The sequence below is a fragment of the Molossus molossus genome, unplaced genomic scaffold (assembly GCF_014108415.1).
Source record: "Molossus molossus isolate mMolMol1 unplaced genomic scaffold, mMolMol1.p scaffold_m16_p_2, whole genome shotgun sequence".
NCBI classification, from domain to species: Eukaryota; Metazoa; Chordata; class Mammalia; order Chiroptera; family Molossidae; genus Molossus; species Molossus molossus.
In genome coordinates, this window is record NW_023425355.1 from 106,056,536 (window position 1) to 106,074,527 (window position 17,992).

A 17,992-nucleotide genomic window follows, 5' to 3' on the forward strand; every position below is an offset into this window, starting at 1 on the left:
TCAGGGGCTTATGTCGAGATGCCACACATTTGTCCACTCCACTCCATCCCACAGCTGTGCCCACCGAAGCCATTTCTGAGATAACTGACACCTACAGGAGGGGTAAGATGGGGATGTTCAGTGCTTAAATGGCATCTTATGCTCACACTATGTGAGAGCCATTCTGTGGTAGATTGTCCAGCTCACTCTTCTCTGGGATGAGGCTGGAGGGATCCTGCCTGGTCGGGGGGCTGAGGTCATGGGATAGGGGTTAAGTACAGAGGCAACATAGACACAAGTTTTATCCTGTCAGGTTGGCTGGTTTGGGCCAGATGTACCACCTCTACATTTCTTAGGACACTACTGGGGGCCTGTGAAATGGTCTGCATAACATCTTCATGCCCAGAAACCACATATTTGCCTAAGTGCATGCCTATCTATTCCAGGTGCACCTTTCCCCATCAATTGTAGTGCAGGCCATGTTCACATAGATTTCCATCCAGGGCCCAGAGGTCAAATGGCCCCTGCAGAGACCAACACCAGTGTTAACCGATGAGATGTGCTTATCTCCCAACATAACTTCAGCAATTGCTTGACTTTTGTACCTCAGTTTCCCCATCTGAAACTGGAAATGACAACTCTTGTGTGAGACTGTTGTGAAGATTATGAGTCAGTATGTGTAAAATGCTCTGGAAAATAGTGGGCATGCATATACTTGGTGCTCAGAATCGTGTCTGGCATGCAGATGGTGCTTCAAAAGTACTTAGAATAACATCTGGCACACAACTAGCACTCAATAAGCACTCAGAGCAGCATCCACCGCACATCTAGCATTCAATAAGTACACATAACCGTGCAGCATACAACTGGTGCTTAGTAAGTATGTGAACAAAAAAAAACGAACAAACCCCACACTGCCAAGGAACACACTGGCACTTTATATATATACACAGCAGAAAGTACAGGGTCTTGATAAGAAAATACACTCTGTGTTCAGGTGTACACCACCACCACCTGCTCAGTACACCTCAGGTTGAGGACAGAGAAAGGGGAACAACCATAAATAGAGAATAGAAGGGAAAGTTAATGCTCTAAGGGGCAAACACAGGCAGGGACACACTGCTGGGAGGAAACACAACCTCTTCTCCCCAGGAAAGAGCAATATGGCGGCACAAGAGAACAGTAGCCACAACTAAGCCTGTGATGCCTGGCATGGGGCACCTAACATGGGTAAGAGGACAGGAGTGGAGAGGGGAAGGAAGAGAGCAGAGACAGCTTCCTTTCCTGCGGCAGGGCCAGTGCTGCTCAGTTTATATCCATGAACTCAGATTTGGGTAGGGGATCACAGGCAGGAGGTGCTGGGGGGTCAGACAAGCCAGGCTGAGGCTTGGATTGCAGGCGACGTGCCACATCCTGGCGTTGATAGAAGAGGACATAGGCTGCCTTGGACTGCAGGAAGAGAACGGGAGTCAGTGTGGACTAAGGTGGGGGGAAGATGGGGAGAAGAGAGGACAAAAGTCACACCTCAATCTGATTTTCAGTCACAGGTGAGACGCTGTTGTCATCAAAGTAGTGCCACTGCCCACTATCCTTGTTGCAGGCAAATGTTGTGTCTGAAAGAGAGGGGGAGCTGTCCTCACCCACCCTCCAGCACCTAAGAGGTGTCCAGGTTCACTCTCACTCCTCCCACCCTGATGACCTCACCACTAACTCACACATCTAGTAACTCCCTTGGGATATCCTGACCACCCTCCCCCAGGGTATGCCCCTGCCACATACAGTGTCCATCACGCAGGCCCCCATAATGGTTGGACACTGCGATGAGATCATATTTGTACAGTTCAGGGGCTGACTCGTTCTGCGGCTTGATGACAAACTCGGAGAAGTCCAGGTCCCTGTGGGTGGGGGGAGGGTTAATACCAGCATGCCCCCTCCCCCCCTCCCTGCCTTCCCCCAGCCAGCCTCCCTGGGCCCCAGACCTAATAGGAAACTCCACAAGGGTGTCCAACTTCTCACGGGAGAACTTGGTGTAGGAAAAGCGCTTCAGGTGGATAATGAGCGTCTCAGGCAGTGTCCACAGGTCCAACTTCTTGGTGGCCAGCTGATGCTGCTTGCAGGAGGGGCAGTACCTACAGACAGAGCTCAAGTCAATACAGACATTTTCCGGGTATGCCTTGTACCAGGTGGCCTTCATGAGCCCTGTCCAGTCCAGAGATGCTGCTCCATTTCTAGCCTGCTTGTTACTGTAGTTTGTTCATCATTGAAGAGCTCACCAACTGTCTTCTCTGTATATGCTTTTGTGCTGGTGTGTATTTTTGTTTGGTTTCTGGTCAATAAGACAGCACTAGTCTTATTTCAGAGCCTGCCTCTGGCCCTCTTGCTTCCTCTTCTCCTATTTCACTCACCAGGCACTCACTGACTGCACTGCTCAGTCCTTTGGCACTACTTTGTATTTCTGTTCCCTTTCCGCTGCTCCAGATGTTGCTCTTATTTTTGAGACTGTCTTGTTCTTTTTGGCTATCTGTTTATTCTGTAAGGATATATTAAACACCTACTGTATACCCCACACTACTATAATCAGTGAGGAGACACACAGTGAACTTAATCTTCACCCTCAGAGGGTTTACTCTAACAAAGACAAATAATGACGTGAACAGGGATCTAGGATGTGACATCGAGTGGTGTTACCGACCCAGGGAGTAATGCACAGCCAGGAAGAAAAGAGTACTGTGGGGTAAGGAATGGAGGTGATGGGGTAGTAAGAGAACATCTCTGATAAGATGACATTTGACTGGAAACCTGAACAAAATGAAGGAGTCCTGTCCAGAACTGGAGAAAGAATTCCTCGAAGAACAGCTCTGGCAAAGGCTCTGAGGTGGGAATATGGTTGGGGTGTTGGTGGCCAGAGTGACAGGAGGGGAGGAGGAGGTATATTTAGAGGTAATAGGGACCTGGGCAGGCGGGCCCACCCAGCTAGAGCCCCAGAGGCCCTAATCCCTCACCAGGGGTTTTCTTTTTCCAGGGTCTCCACAGTGGTGAAGAGCTCAATGCACTCCTGCAGCCGCACCGGAGCCTTCTTCAGCACGTACCCAACGCAGTCATGCTTGACGTAGCCCTAGGGTGGGAGAGTGGTGGCCCACCGGGTGTGGACAGATAAAAGGGAGTGGGGATGGAAGACACACAGAGCAGAGCAGTTTAGAGCATGGACTTTGAAAACATGAATATGAAGCCCTGGGAACTCTGTGGTCACAGCTTGGAAGACTTGGGGGGATGTGTGAAGATTTGAAGGGATGAAGCTACAAGGGTCCACCCCCTGCCCCTCATCCCTAGGTTCTTGTTTACCTCAGCCTCCACCTCGTCATAGTAACGCTTCTTCATCTCTGGGTCCCAGTCAATGGCAATGTAGGGCTGGGCTAGGGGATGAGGGAGGTGGTCATGGGCACTGCTGCCAAGGAAACACCCCTCCCACCTCCCCAACCCTGGATCACAGCTGAAGGAGACACCATGAGTATCCTCGTTAAAGTTTGAGCGGTCACTGGTCCCATTGGAGTTCACTGTCTGCAGGGTGAACAGGTGCTTGCGCCGTGCTCTCTGGGGCCAGTGAGATGGTCCAGGAGAGTTGTCCACAGGGGCCCGGCTCCCGCTAGCGACTCCAGAGCTGGGCCCAGCCTGCTCTGGCCCAGGGTCCTGGGAGCTGCCCCCCCACTGCATTTCCAGACTTGGGGATGCTGTTCTTATCCTCGATGTCTGCTAGGATAGGGTAGAATGTCAGAGATGGGTCAGTATGCACCCCAGTGGATGAGAGGTAATGACTATCGAGGTGGACCCTGTGGGGATCAGACTTAACCTGACTCCTCCCCAACCCTCCCTCTGGCCACAGAACCGCTTGTACAAACCCTCATCCTTGTCTATCCTCTTGTCCTCCTCTTCCTCACCTTTCTCATCACCATCGTCCTCATCATCTGAGCTAGGTCTGGTCACATAGCGTCTATGGAAAGAGCAGAGGAGACTCGTGGGGGACACCAGGTAGGGAGGGCAGAGCCCAGAATTCTACTCTACTTGTGATGGGAAGCCACTGGTAAGCCCCACACAAGAAGTTGTTAACAAAGAGCCCTAAAGCTCTCAGGAGATGACATAGAAACAGATGAAGATGCAGCCCAACAAAAGAGGATATGGTGTGCCACAGTTAAGGAGTGTGGATCGTTAAGTGGAAAAACCCCTGGCACACAGACACTCGATCTGCTATAAATTTCAGTTGGGGAAAGCCTCTGAGGAGTGGACTTATAAGTGGAACATGAAGGAGGGGGTAAGCCGGACAGCAAGCACAGTACTCTGCTGGTCTTGGTAAGGACTCTGGATTATAAACTCCATGAAAATCTACTGGTAAAAAGCACAAGTAAGCAAGCCTCTCCAAGGAGACAATAAGTACAAGATGAAGTTGCCTGTATTTTGTCCATTTTGTTCACCTGTGTATCCCTAGCACCTAGGAGAGGTGGTGGCAAAGCCAGAGGTTTAGAGAAAGACAAAACCTACATGTCCGTCTCTGGCCATATGAAGTTTGAGCTATCTTGTGGCCATGGAAGGGAGGTGGTAGCCAAGCAGCTAGATACCCAAGTTTGAGTTCAGATCCCACCCGTCCCCTTAAGGGCAGACTCACGAGAGGCGGTACAGCAGGATGTGGTACAGGGCATCCCAGGACAGCCGGTCCCGGGGCACTGACACGAGAAGTGGGTGACCAAAGAGCATGAGGCCATAGTAGGAGTTGTTGTAGTCCCGGGCTGGGGTGCGCTCCCGCAGGTAGATAGGGATCACCACATCCTCCCTGGTGTTCTCAGTGATAGAAGACCTGCCTGACACCTCATATCTGCAGGGATGAACATCAGGTTATGCCCAATCATGACACCCAAGCCCTCTCAGACTGATCCGTTGCTCCATCCACTTAGCCCTCACAGCCTGAAAATATTTTTAGAAGGGTCTGAAGTGTGTTGTGCTTTACAAACTGTTAGACAATTTAAGTGGCACATTGTTTATGTGATGTTTTATAAAGTATTTTGGTGTTATCAAAGCACTGAGGTGGGTGCCTGGCCAGTGTGGCTCAGTGGTTGAGCGTTGACCATGCACCAAGAGGTCACTGGTTCAATTCCCAGTCAGGGCACATGCCCAAGTTGTGGGCCCGATCCCCAGTGGGGGGCATGCAGGAGGCGGCCAATTGAGGGTCTCTCTCATTGATGTTTCTCTCCCTCTCCCTCTAAAATCAATAAAGGAAAAATATTTTTTAAAAAAGGACTAAGGGAGTGAACAAAAACTTTTAGTGACAAAGGGATTTAAAACCATTTTCTTTTTGGAAAACACTGCTTGGCTTATAAAGAACTTTCATACTCATGAAGCACTTTCTATTTTAGTTACTCAAGATTTTAATGTTGTTTTGAATGTTCCCATGTTCAGAAAACAGCTTAGTGTTTTTGAGGTCTGCAACACGAGAAAGGAGTTGTCTGCTACACAGGAGGTGCTAAGTAAGTGCTGAATAACATAAAGAAAAAGGAGGAGCACCCCCTCCCCCACATAACAAAGAAGAGGATCTGTCACCCCACCCTACTGCTGGCCCCAAGCCCGACTCACTAAGGCACATGGCTGAAGCCTTTCGCAGGGCAGTTGCCCTGTTAATGGGATGAGGTAGAAAGAAGGAAAGTTATTAAGCAAAAGATGTTCCTGAGGAACCTCAATCTCCCTGGTCCCCTCACTCACATAAAGATATCATCTCGATCCAAGATGGTGCTCAGAGACTCTTCCAGCTGGAAAATCTTATAGAAGCGGTGACTGAAGACATCGGCCACCATCATCTGGGAACAGGATGCCGAGAGGGGGCTGGTCAGTCTGTAGGGTCTCCCTCCACAGGCCCTTCGGCCTCCCTGTCCCTGAGTCCTACCCTCCTTCCGTCCGCAAAGCCTCACCCTTTCTGGCGAGACACCAGTGTGTTTGGCCAGGGCCACACACAAATCTGAGATCTTGCCTTTCTTGGGGACCACGAGCCGGTGCTAAGGGAGAAACAGTGTCCACAAAAGAGCAGAAGGGCATGCAGGGAGTTAGTGTAGGAACCTTAAGGCACAACAGAGTAATCAAGAGGGCTCTGACTACACTTCCCTCATTATGTTCCCATTCCCCCATACCTGCTCTGGCTTGCGGCGGGGGTCCATGGAGACAAAGAAGACCTCCATGACCCTCTTGTGGCTGACAGGCAGTGGGACACTGAGGTAGCAGAAGGGGTCAAAGGTCACAGACACATTGCCACAATCAGGGCACACCAGAGTGGACTTGAAGAGCCCGTGGAAAGTGTCCACAATCACAGAATCGTTCCGTCGTTTGTGGTTCTGCCAGGCCTCCTGAGCGACCTCCTGTTGACAGTATCATGGTGGGTGGTGGGGCTTGCCCAGGACAGAGGGAACCATGGTTTAGGGTGGATGTGCATGGGATTCAAGTTAAGGTTAGGGTCACTGGTAAAGTTCAGAGGTAGATTTACGGCTAGGACTGTCTAGAGACCTCACTGTCAGGGTTGGGGTTTATTTTGGGCAGTAGACTGGGTGGGGGTGAACTCTGGGTTGAGTATGAGGCAGATGTGGTGTTGGAGCCAAGACTGGGACTGAGGTGGGGGTGGGATATCCTAGGGAAGCCAGAGACTCCCTGAGGAAAAGGCCCTAGTGGCTTTAATGGGGCTCTCAGGATAGGTCTCTCAGGAACACCTACATGATCAGGCCGTCCAGCGGCATCACACAGCTCCACATATTCCTTCTTCTTGACACGATTGAGGTCCTCATGCAGCCCATCCAGAAGGAACGACAGCAGCTCCTGTGAGTCATGCTGCTGATACCCCAGGAACTGGGATGCAAAGTGGCCGACCTTGGTCTGAGAAGATGGACAGGGCCAACAGTGCAAGAGGTTAACAGAGTCAAGAGAAGTGTAGTGTGTGTGTGGGGGGGGGGAGGGGCAACCCAGGCCTGAGTCACACCTTGAACACATTGGGCACGATAGAGCGGTGGTGGCCAGACCAAGCCTGCTTCACCAGGTCCGCATAGGCCTCTGCAATCTCGCCCTTCATGCCCAGAGGGTTGCAGAAGTTGAGCTCCTCCAGGTAGCGGTTTTTTAGGAAGTACTCGGTAAGCTGTGGCACATTGCTGAGGCACTGCAGGAGAATGAGGTAGAGGAGAGAGAGGTGACCATGGCAGGAACCAAGAAAAGGAGGTGAGGAGGAAGGGGGAAGACAGAAGGGGCAGAGGGATGGGATGGGGGAAGAAAAGGTGCAAGAGTAAGGGAGAGAAGACGGCAAGTACCTCAGGAAAAGGAAGAATTAGTGACAAGAGGGAGAAGAAAAAGAAAGCAGGAGAAGCTATTGATGTTTCAGGAAGGAACGTGAACATGTGAAATTAGACTTGTGACCCTTTGTCCTGAAGACCCTCTAGCTCTGTCCTCAATCCCCAATGCTTGAAGTCCACCCCTGTGACTGTGCCAAAAATAGCCCTAATGGCCCCACCTGCAGGGCTGAATTCATGAAGCACGTGTTGCCCAGGTTGGTGAGACCACAGATGCCTGGCTGGCCCTGGAAGTTCTCATCCTCCTTCAATGCACTGCTCCTGTGGTGGATGAGAAACTATCAGCTGAGGGTCTATTACATGTAGGTGAACTGTGCTCATGGGCTCCACTGTTCGGCCTACTGTAGGACCCCGCTCTGGACGAAACACCCCAAGGGCTTACGCAGTGCGTGGCTGTTTGCTGGGCCAAGTGCCATCCTTGCTTCGGGTCTCCATGACGACCAACTGTTTGGAGGAAGAGAAAGAAAAATGGGAAGGGCATTCGTGGGGGGCCTATGGGCACCTAACCCTCACCTCCCCCAGTCTGAGCATTGCTGGAAAGAAAAGCCCTCCCACCCTTACCTGCCCAGACTTGAGAGCAGCGTCAAGCACTGTGACACGTGTGTTGCACAACCTCTCAAAAGAGCCCTCTGCGTTCTTGACCCAAAGCCGTGTCTCTTCCTGGGGGCTCACCACAAACTGCTCTCGAGCAGCACGCAAAACTAGGTCTGTGAAGAGTAAAGGAACACATTCAAGGTTGCCCTGGGATCCTGAATAATCGACCCATCTTGGTCCCAGACCCTACCTCATCCCCACAGACCTTGCGCATTTGGTCAACACCTTGTGCCCCCAATCAATCCTCCAATGGTTGAACCATACTCAGGATTTGAGACACCCAGAGAATGTCCTCTGCCACACCAGCTACACCGCCAGAATGCAACTCACATACACTTGGGACCTCTCAGGCCTCTGTTCAACTTGTCCAAGGCATTCTCGGTCCTTCAAAGTCTGCCCAGTGCTATCTCAGTCTGCCACAGTCGAACCCCATGCATTCTTAGGTCACCGAGCTATGACCCGTGGCTGGGAATGCCAACTCGTTAGTGACCCTTAGACTCACCAACAGAATCTGTTTGGCTGAATTGAGCAGTGTGAGGTGTGTCCATAGCACTGTGCTGGACAAGCAGCAGTTCTACTGGGTACACTTCGACCTTATAGATGCCACGCAGCTCCACGACCTGACAGGGTGGAAGAGCACACACACAAGTGTACCCACATAGCACACATGCACACACACACACACACATGCGCGCGCGTGCAGCACAACCACCTCTAAGGGTCTGGACCCATCTTGGGCCTATAAGGCCTTCCTCCTACCCCCACAGAATCTACCTCCTAGCACACTCCCCCCCCCATCCACTATACCTTGCGTTCAATGGGCGGTTGGCCATGCTCTAGACCATACCAGCTGACCAGGTAATTCCAAGCAGCCGCTGGGAGCAGCACATAGTCCTCACCTTCTACCAGTCCCTTCTTGAGGTTCCAGTTTACTTGATCTGTGGGGAGCAGGGGGAGGTGGTAGAGGAAGAATCAGAGAAGGAAAGTAATGAGTTATCTGGTCATCTCACCATCGACCTAACAGAGAAGGGCCTATGATCATTTGTAGGGACAGAAGGCAAAAGAACTCCAGGGCTAGGCTGATGTGGGGAGGCAGAGGTCTGATACCTTCAAAGAGCTTAGCATTATTGATACAGCCAGGGAAGGTGCTGGAGTCCTGGTCTCGTCCCTTCACGTACACTTCCCACTGTTTGTACCAGTGCTGCCCCACAAGGAACCTGGACCAGAGAGGTAACAGGGGGTGTCACATGGTTATCTGGGGGTGAGTTTTACCATTTTCCAAGGTTATTAGACTAAAAGTACCAACACATTATAAATCAAGACAAATTTCATATATCCCTGAAACTGACAGTTAAATGTCAATTATATCTCAATTTAAAAAACAAGTTTCTGCCCTGGTCGGTTTGGCTCAGCAGTTAGAGCATTGGCCTGTGGTCCAGAGAGACCCAGGTTCGGTTCCCGCTAAGGGCATGTACCTTGGTTACAGTTTGTCCCCAGCCCTGGTTGGGTCATGTGGGAGGCAGCCACTTGATGTGATGTGTCCCTTTCACGTAGATGTTTCTCTCTCTCTCTTCCTCTCTCCCCCTCCCACTCTATCTGAACAAAAAAATGTAAAAATGTCCTCGGGTGAGGATTAAAAAAAAAGTTTCTCCCTGAATTCAAAACAACAAAAAAAGTTTCAGCACCATATAAAAATAAATTAGAAGCAAAACCTATTCAGTGAAACTCAGATTTGGATAGATTACTTAAGTTAAAAAATTTTTTTTTAATTTATTGATTTTAGAGAGAAAGGAAGGGAGAAGGAGGGGGAGAGAGACAGAGAGAGACAGGGAGAGAGAGAGACAGAGAGAGAAACATCTATTTATTAATGCTCCACTTATTTATGCATTCAGTGGTTGATTCTTGTGTGTGCCCTGATTTGGGATGGAACCTGAAACCTTGGTGTATTAGGACAACTCTCTAACCAACTGAGTTACCCAGCCAGGGTTAGATTACCTAACTTTTTAAGATATTAGAAGAGATTTGATTAAGAGCAGATGTGCTCAATAGAGGGGAAAAAACCCACACCCACAGTGCTGGGAAACATGAGGTTTTATTATAGAAAAGACAATAATTCACTTGTCTGTGGTGTAAAGCAGTTAGTTAAGTTAGGCTCAAAATGTTATTTGCAGTTAATGTCATTAGGCTTTGGCCCCTTGTTAAGTGTGCAGTGTTTGTAACAAGACATAAATGGAGGCAAAACTGTTCAGCTAAGAAATGGATTAGTAAATTCTGAAAATCTGCTCAGAAACTGAAAAAGATTTCAAATGCTGAAAGAACCAGAAGGTTTTCCTTCAAAGAGTGCATATCACCATTTTTCATCATTTTCGTATCTAGGATTTCTTTTGGCTTTATAATAAACTTTTGAATTTATGGTGATTAGCTTTTTTAAACATTGCGATAAAAAACATACAACATAAAATTTACTATCTGAACCATTTTTAAATATACAGCTCCATCAGTTCTCTTTTAAAGGAGAAACTTTACATGCACTGCTAGGTTAAACAGTTGGGACTGATGAAATATGCCTTTGTAAAATGTCCTGAAATTTTCAAGTCTGAAAAATATCTGACATATTAAGTGTGAAATAAATGTTAACTGTTACTGTTTAATCCCAGGGCTTCAACACAAAAGCTAATTTACACACAGACACACAATCCCTATTCCTCCTCCCAAACCTGCTCAGCTATGGAATTTATAACACATAAAAGGCTGTCCTGGATATTTAACAGCCTCAAATCAAATAAACTTTTTTAAAAAGTACAAAACCGATGAAAATATGTAATATTGTATGGGTTAGTTTTCCAGCAATTAAACTCCATAAAAGGGGTTCTTTAAGATGGCCTTTATTTATAGTTTATAAAGGATTAGAGAGATTGGGGGGGAGGGGGGAGGAATAGAGAAACCCTGGGATAGTCACAAGCAGGCAACCAATTTCTGTGGGGTTTTGTTTTTGTTTTTTTTCTGATCCTCACAGACCCTACACTTCACTCATGCCAAAGACACACATCCTTCCCACCAAGGAGGCTCTTGCCACAAATCTCTGACCCTTCATCCCTCCCCTTCGCAGTTTTCATTGCCTCCATTGACAGTCTATGAGGTTAATTTATTCAGTTAAGCTAACTCAACGGGACTTTCCATGCAAAAGGAGGTATTACTTAATTTCTTTTTTAAAAAGCAGATTTTTAAGGAAAATTAACATTAAAAACACTCTTTATAGATGTAAGCAAAACAACCAGACCTGGCTACAACCTGAATTTCTAAAGGCTTCATAGAAGACTGAAGTTTTATACAAATTACTACCATGTTTCTTTAATTCAAAGATACTAAAATTTTTTTAAAACTCTGAAATTAGGATGTCTCATAATCTGTCAGCCCAGGCATCAGTCATACAGAGATCATTGTCTAATTGAAAAGCAACCACATTGTTATATTTACTTCTTGGTATTAGATCTTTTTTTTTTTGGATGCTATCGTAAATGGTCTCCTTTAAATTTTAATTTTCTAATTTCTTTTCCTTTTTTTTTTTTTATCCTCACCCGAGGATATTTTTCCATTTTTTGTACAGATAGAGTGGGAGGGAGAGACAGGAAGGGAGAGAGAGAGAGAGAGAAACATCAACGTGAAGGGACACATCGAGTGGCTGCCACCCGCACGACCAACCAGGGCCGGGGACAAACTGCAACCGAAGTACGTGCCCTTAGCGGGAACTAAACCCGGGTCTCTCCAGACCGCAGGCCGAGGCTCTAACCGCTGAGCCAAACTGGTCAGGGCTAATTTTCTAATTTCTTATTGCCAGTATACAGAAATACAACTGATCTTACTTAAGTCACTTATGTTTACTTGTGTTTCCTCAAATTTGTTAAAATGCTATGAAATATGTGCTTATGGAAAAGTAAGTTATTAAATAATATTCCCTTTCCTCCAGTTTTCTCTTGTATCTAGAGAAAAGAAAACTGGTTATTTTGGTTAAGATAATAATTTACATAGTTGGTTAATTATATTAGCTACAATAATTACAGAGATATAGAAACTTGGATATAAATTAAGAGACATGATTAACCTGTCCAAATGGCAAATGTAGTATTACATGGTTCTGAATTTATTATTTATCTACCTGCATAAGTCTAAATACACATATAAAGGCATATAAACAAGTAATTTGCTGTAAACTGTTACATAAAAGTACCAAAGGAGGAAAATTAGAATTTAGACCTTTTTCTGTAAAATGTCCATATTAATTTATGCCAGATTAGAAATTCCTTTTTTGTTACCAAATTATTATTAATTCTTGGCTTTCTGACATCCCCTAAACTAATTTTTAAAATACCATAGCTCATTTTTAAAAAAGATTCCTTGCTTTAAAAATAAAAGTTAAGCTCCTAATAATCTTTGCTGTTTATCACTGTGTTGTTTTCTTTTTTTTACAAAGTTGACTCCAGTATTTTTTGTTTTTACTTCAATTTATACCTTGTCTTTTCTAACAACCATTCTTGATTTGTTCTTCCCAAATCAGGCTCCAAATTCAGAATAACAACACTATTAAAATGGTCTTTTATGCCTAAACTATCTCTGGGAGATAACAAAAATTTGCTCCTTCAAGCTATAAAAGGAATGACAATAGGCATAATTAGGTTCATCTAAAATTCTCCAAATTTTGATTAATTTAATTTTTTATAAAAGCTATTTTATTTTTCAAACTTAATATTTTTAAAAACGACAAAACGAAGTTTATTGTCCTAGGTTAATTATACTCACATATATAATTAGATATGCTAATGTAAACCTTTTTCAATAACTGCATACTTTTCAAGCTAAAAAGCATACTCGTGTTCAAGCAACAAAGACTGCTATAGTGACTGTCTAGCAAAAGATTCCCCCCTTCAGGATTCTAGAGTCACAAATCCCCTTTCCTTTTAGTTCATGAAAAATCTGACTTAATTACAAAAGAATTAGATCCAGTCACCAAGGCATATCCTACCTTTTGCAAGAGCTATAGCAGCATTCAGTCTCCAAGCGAACATGAAAATTTCAGTTGATTTAGTTCTAGGGTCTTCATTAAATCAGTGGTTCCCCTATGCTGTGCAGCTTTCTCCATCAACAGAATAATCCCAACATTTCTAGGCTAGTCCTTACCTTCAATGAACATGTTGCTGCTTTCCCTTCACACACTACTATCCATTCTGTAACACCGAATCCAATCACCCTCTTTCCTTTACCTGAACAAAGAACCCCATGCTTGCTTACCTGTTAGGAAACTACCCACACCCTGCATAGATCTTCTAGAGAAGAGACTCATTCCGCCTTCTCTGATTTAATTACGCCTGTAGATGGTTCATCCTCAAAAAGAAAAACTAAAATTTGCCAAGGAACCTATACTATCATATATTTGGATTTACTCTTGAAATATAAGCCTCTCTTAAAATTAAATCAGTTCAGATAGCCACATTAATTAATTGCTGATATGAGGTATATGATTTTGGAGTTAGTCCATGACTTTAAAATGCTTTACAAGCACAAATTTCCTGACCACTGCAGCAAAACCCTAGAAAATGGACGGCAAATAAAGAACCTTGAGATGCTTTGCTCTTACCTAAAGAGGTAAGCTTTAAAAAAATGGAGTTAAGGAAAAATGATTCATGATATTATCCACAATAGCAGACATAAACTGGCTTCAATACTTAATCAACATTGGTGGGATATTTTTTTTAAATTGACAAAACATAATTTTTAAATTCACATAACATAATTAACCACTTTAAAAGCAAATACAGTGGCATTTCATACATTCACAATGTTGTGCAACCACAATCTATCTAATTCCAAAACATTTTCAATACCCCCATAAGGAACTCTGAACACCTCCAAAGGGCTATAAAAACATTCCAGTTATTGTTTATTCTCAGGATGGATTAAGGCTTTTCCTTGCTGGAAAGCTATAACATAATGGTTAAAAAATAATAAAAAAGCTCGATTTCGAATTCCCAATTTAGGGAATTTCGACTTTGTCTTTCCAGTAACAGGAATAGATATATATATATATATTTACCAGTACCGTGACTCTGTAAGACGGGCAAACCTCCCTGTAAAGGCCGTCAGGTGAGAGCCCGCTCGAGGCGTTAGACGAACAACAGCAAGAGTCCAATATGGCCGGATGGAGAGAGTGAGGGGGAGGGTAATCAAGAGAGAGCTGAGGAGAAATCAGAGCGCGGGACCAGTCTCCAACCATAAAGCCTTCCAAGTTATTGTAAGAATTTTAGCATTTACACTGCCTTAGATGGGAAGCTGTTAAAACGTTTTGAGAAGTAGATGGACAAAAATTATGTTTTAAAAGAACTATGTATGGAAAGAGGAAAAGAGTACCTTTATAGTGGAGAAACCGGGCAGATACCACCTTCATCAAGTGATCAAGGACGTCACCAATGACGTCATGTGGATACCATGTACCATCTGATACGAGGCACACAGTATGCACCCAATATGATTTCATATATATCCTCCACAAAATGAACGCTTAGACCACAAATACTATTTATGAATGCGCACAATGGTGGAAAAACATCAACTAAATAAAAAATTCAGGTTAACAGTGTTCCGTGGCACAGGGAAGGGAATTTTCATCTGGGAAGAGCACAGAAGTATATTTAGGGTAACAGTCTGAATCTTAACTTGCGTGTTGAAGTCACAAATTTTTGTTTTATTATTCTTCAAGTTTTTTACTTTGAAATACTCAGAATAATTGCAAAAATAACATAAAGACTTCCTGTACACTCTTCATCCAGATGCTCCAAATTTAAAATTTTACCCATTTGCTCGATCATTGTTTCCTTAAGTACATTTTTATATATCTTATTTTTTCACCTATTTGAGAATAAGTTGCTTACATGATGAAACCCCTAAATATTTCGGCATGTACTAAGAATTCTCTTTCAAAACCACAATACAATTATTAATAGCAAGAAATTAGCAGTACTAATATCTAATCTATAGAACTGGTCAAATTTCACCCATTAACATCTCTTACAGTAAAAGAGAAAAAATTAATTTTATGAGATAAAAGTCTGGTTTTTAGGTTACTTTTTCTGCTCCCGCGGTCCAATCTAGGATTACACGTTGCATTTAATTATCATAACTTGTTACAGCTCCCATTAATTCCTTCAATCTGGAATAGTTCATCTTTTGTCTTTCACCATCTTGAAATTTTTTAATAGCACAGACCATTTATTTTTATAAAATAAACGTTTTATATAATCTATTTAGAGCTTATGCATTTCACAATTTTAAAAACGAAATGCAACTCGGCGAGAAAGAAAACGAACCCAGTAACAGTGCATTGCAAGCATTGGTTAGCAATGAAATCAGTAAAGCAAACCGATTTATGAAGATACTCATTGGCATTTTTAAAAAATAGCTTTTTTCCCCGATGACAAAAACAAAACAGTAGTAAAACAGAAAACATATGTAATATCGAAGGCCCCTCCCGTGCCAATCACCTGCACTTTCTCTTCTCCTTGGAAGAAAGCCTCCGCCAGAGGCAAAAACCTCGCCGCGTCACAAACTTTGCTCATTCGCAGACGCCATTTTCTGCTTCACCGGCACCACCTCCCCTCTGCTGCAGTCTTTCCACGGCCTCAGGGCACGCCCCTCGGCCTACGTCACGAGCCTCGTTCCCAGGCGCGGGCTCCCTATGCCCGCCCACAGCCGTCGGGCTCGGATTTCGCGATTCTGCCTGACGTCACTGCCTTGCCTCCATCTCAGGCGCGGCAAAGCAACCACAACCGCCCCTAGAGCCATGTGACGCCACGAAGGCCACGCCCCCCAGCCTCCGTTGTAGAGACTGCCTCCTTCCCAGGCTCCAAGTGCCCCTACGCACGCCCACGCACGCCCACGCACGCCCGAGCCCACCCTCGCGGCCGGCCTTTTCTTCGCAGACCCTGCCCTCTTATCTCTCCACAACAAACCCCATCTAGTTCTCAGGCGTCAGGCTCCACCACACAGGCCCCGCCCCTTTCCCAGACCTCACAGGCCACTCCCCCACCCTGAGGGCAGATCTGCGGACCTCCCCGCCACGTCCCCCACCATCGCTAGCACTCCCGCTATCTCTTCAGCCGAGTCTCCTCTCGCAGCCGAGCCTCACCAGCTTTCGCCAGCCCGCAGTGGCCGCTCTCGCCCACTCTCGCCATTCTCGACCTCGCGCCGCTGGCTGTCCAGGTCCCGCACCTCTTCGCGCGGAGGGTCTCCATCCTTCACCTCAGGCGGCAGATTCGCTGCGACCGCCGCCATCGCCGTTCGCCCTCTTCTCACAGCCCCCGCAGTGGGAGATAGGAAGCGGCCCCTCAGCCGCCACTTCCGGACTCTAGTCCCGGAAACGGAAAGGGAGCCCCCTAAACAGTCGAGGGTCTATTATCATATTGGAAATGGACCCCGCGGTGCAAGCGTCCAAGGGGTAGGCGGCATCGGACCGTGGGAGGAAATCTCTGCGACCAGTAAATAGGCAGGGAAAACCTAAACCTGCATTTGGGAACTAAGAAAGACATAAGTGTCTTGTGGAATTCAAACGCCATGTTCAATCAGGGCAAGAGGTTGTTTGGAAGGTGGAGGCAGAGGTCTCGAGGTGGACTGGGACACACAAAAGTTCTGGGTCTTCTCGGTCCGTGCTGTTGGGGACGGCGTTTTTCTTAGCATGATCAGAATGCCCATCTTTCGATGCACTACCCGTCTCTCAAACCCAATGCAAAACAGGTCACCACCTCCAGAACGCCACCCAGCCTTCGGGCCACTTCCCTACCTGAACGAGATTTATGTCTCTCAACAAATATGTTGAAGGCAGTTCAGCCCCAGGCCCCGTGGATTTGTCGGAGTTACATCAATAATAACTACTAGTAGCCTTGCTTTATTGCAGGTAAACAGTAGCCTTAGGCAGCAGATAACATCACTGTCGCCCAAGGCCTAGGCAGGACAAGGTGAGGACCAGAAAGGTTAATTCACTTTGCTTCGCCCCGGCTTGTAAGTGGCTGAACTGTGGTTGGAACTCAGCAAGTCTGGATTCCAGAGCTGTGACCTTAAACACCAGGCCAGAGATTCTCAAACTGTGGTTCTAGGCTTTCCACGGTTCAGGAGACCCTCTCAAGAGGGTTCACGGAAGTCAAAAGTATTTTCACTGTCATTCTCTTGCATGTGCGGTGTAATATCTCAGAGGAAACATAAGCAAAAAAAAAAAAAAAATTTTTTTTCTGGATGTCCTCAACTTCTAATTATATAAAAGGATCCTGAGACCAAAAGTTTAACAACCAATGCAATAGTCCAGAGTCTCTAAACCTAGACACTGTTGGCATTTCTCCATTGGGGGTAGCATTGTAGGATGTTTCACTGCATCCCTGGACTCCACTCAGATACCAGTAGCACTCCCCAGTTGGGACAACCAAAAGTGTCCAGTCATTGCCAAATGTCCCTCGGGGGCAGGGCAGGATTATTTCCAGTTCTGAACCACTGCACTAGGCTCTTGGCCCTACCTGTTGATGGTAACTTTCATTTTCAATTATAGTTGACATTCATTATATTAGTTTCAGGTGTATGTTGGTTTCTCTGGCTCCCTGCATCTACCTGTCTGTCTGTTGGCTATCCCCACCCAATCATCCCACAAACTCCCCAAGACACTCATGATTCTGGATCTGTTTCAGCAACTTCCTTCACTTCACCACCCATTTCCACAGGCAATAACACATCTTGCCTTTCCACTCTCTAAGCTCATGCACACAGGTCCCTGGAGTATATCCAGAATACCCTCTCCCTGCACAATTTCAGTCCTCCCCCAACCCTGGCATACACACAATCTCATCATTTACCTCTATGTTAACCTCTGCAGGACAGGGATTGTGTTTATTACTGTGATTCTAGCCCTCAGCCTACACCTGGCACAGACGGAGGTGTCACAACTCAGTTGTGTAAACTCTGAGAAAAGGGAGCAGTCCTTTCACCTGGGGGGGCCCCAAGAGTGTCATTTGAGTTTTGGCTCC

At 46.0% G+C, this 17,992-nt stretch overlaps 1 protein-coding gene and 1 long non-coding RNA gene across 2 annotated transcripts; both read right to left on the bottom strand.

The window, feature by feature from the left end:
- Positions 1-914: 914 nt before the first annotated feature.
- USP11 (ubiquitin specific peptidase 11) lies at positions 915-16,272 on the bottom strand. The gene is made up of 21 exons (XM_036270637.1): positions 16,114-16,272; positions 9,045-9,154; positions 8,745-8,875; positions 8,440-8,557; positions 7,905-8,050; positions 7,726-7,787; positions 7,505-7,604; positions 6,983-7,156; positions 6,721-6,879; positions 6,147-6,371; positions 5,931-6,014; positions 5,725-5,819; positions 4,637-4,843; positions 3,876-3,967; positions 3,483-3,707; positions 3,322-3,392; positions 2,982-3,094; positions 1,959-2,108; positions 1,759-1,874; positions 1,504-1,592; positions 915-1,428 (listed from the first exon to the last, which is right to left on the bottom strand). The coding sequence occupies exons 1-21, from the start codon at positions 16,257-16,259 to the stop codon at positions 1,285-1,287; spliced, it is 2,757 nt and encodes a 918-aa protein (XP_036126530.1). The 5' UTR covers positions 16,260-16,272; the 3' UTR covers positions 915-1,284.
- On the bottom strand, positions 12,820-15,629 carry LOC118635755. The gene is made up of 3 exons (XR_004960556.1): positions 15,470-15,629; positions 14,026-14,166; positions 12,820-13,316 (listed from the first exon to the last, which is right to left on the bottom strand). It is a non-coding gene; the product is annotated as an uncharacterized LOC118635755 (long non-coding RNA).
- Positions 16,273-17,992: the final 1,720 nt, after the last annotated feature.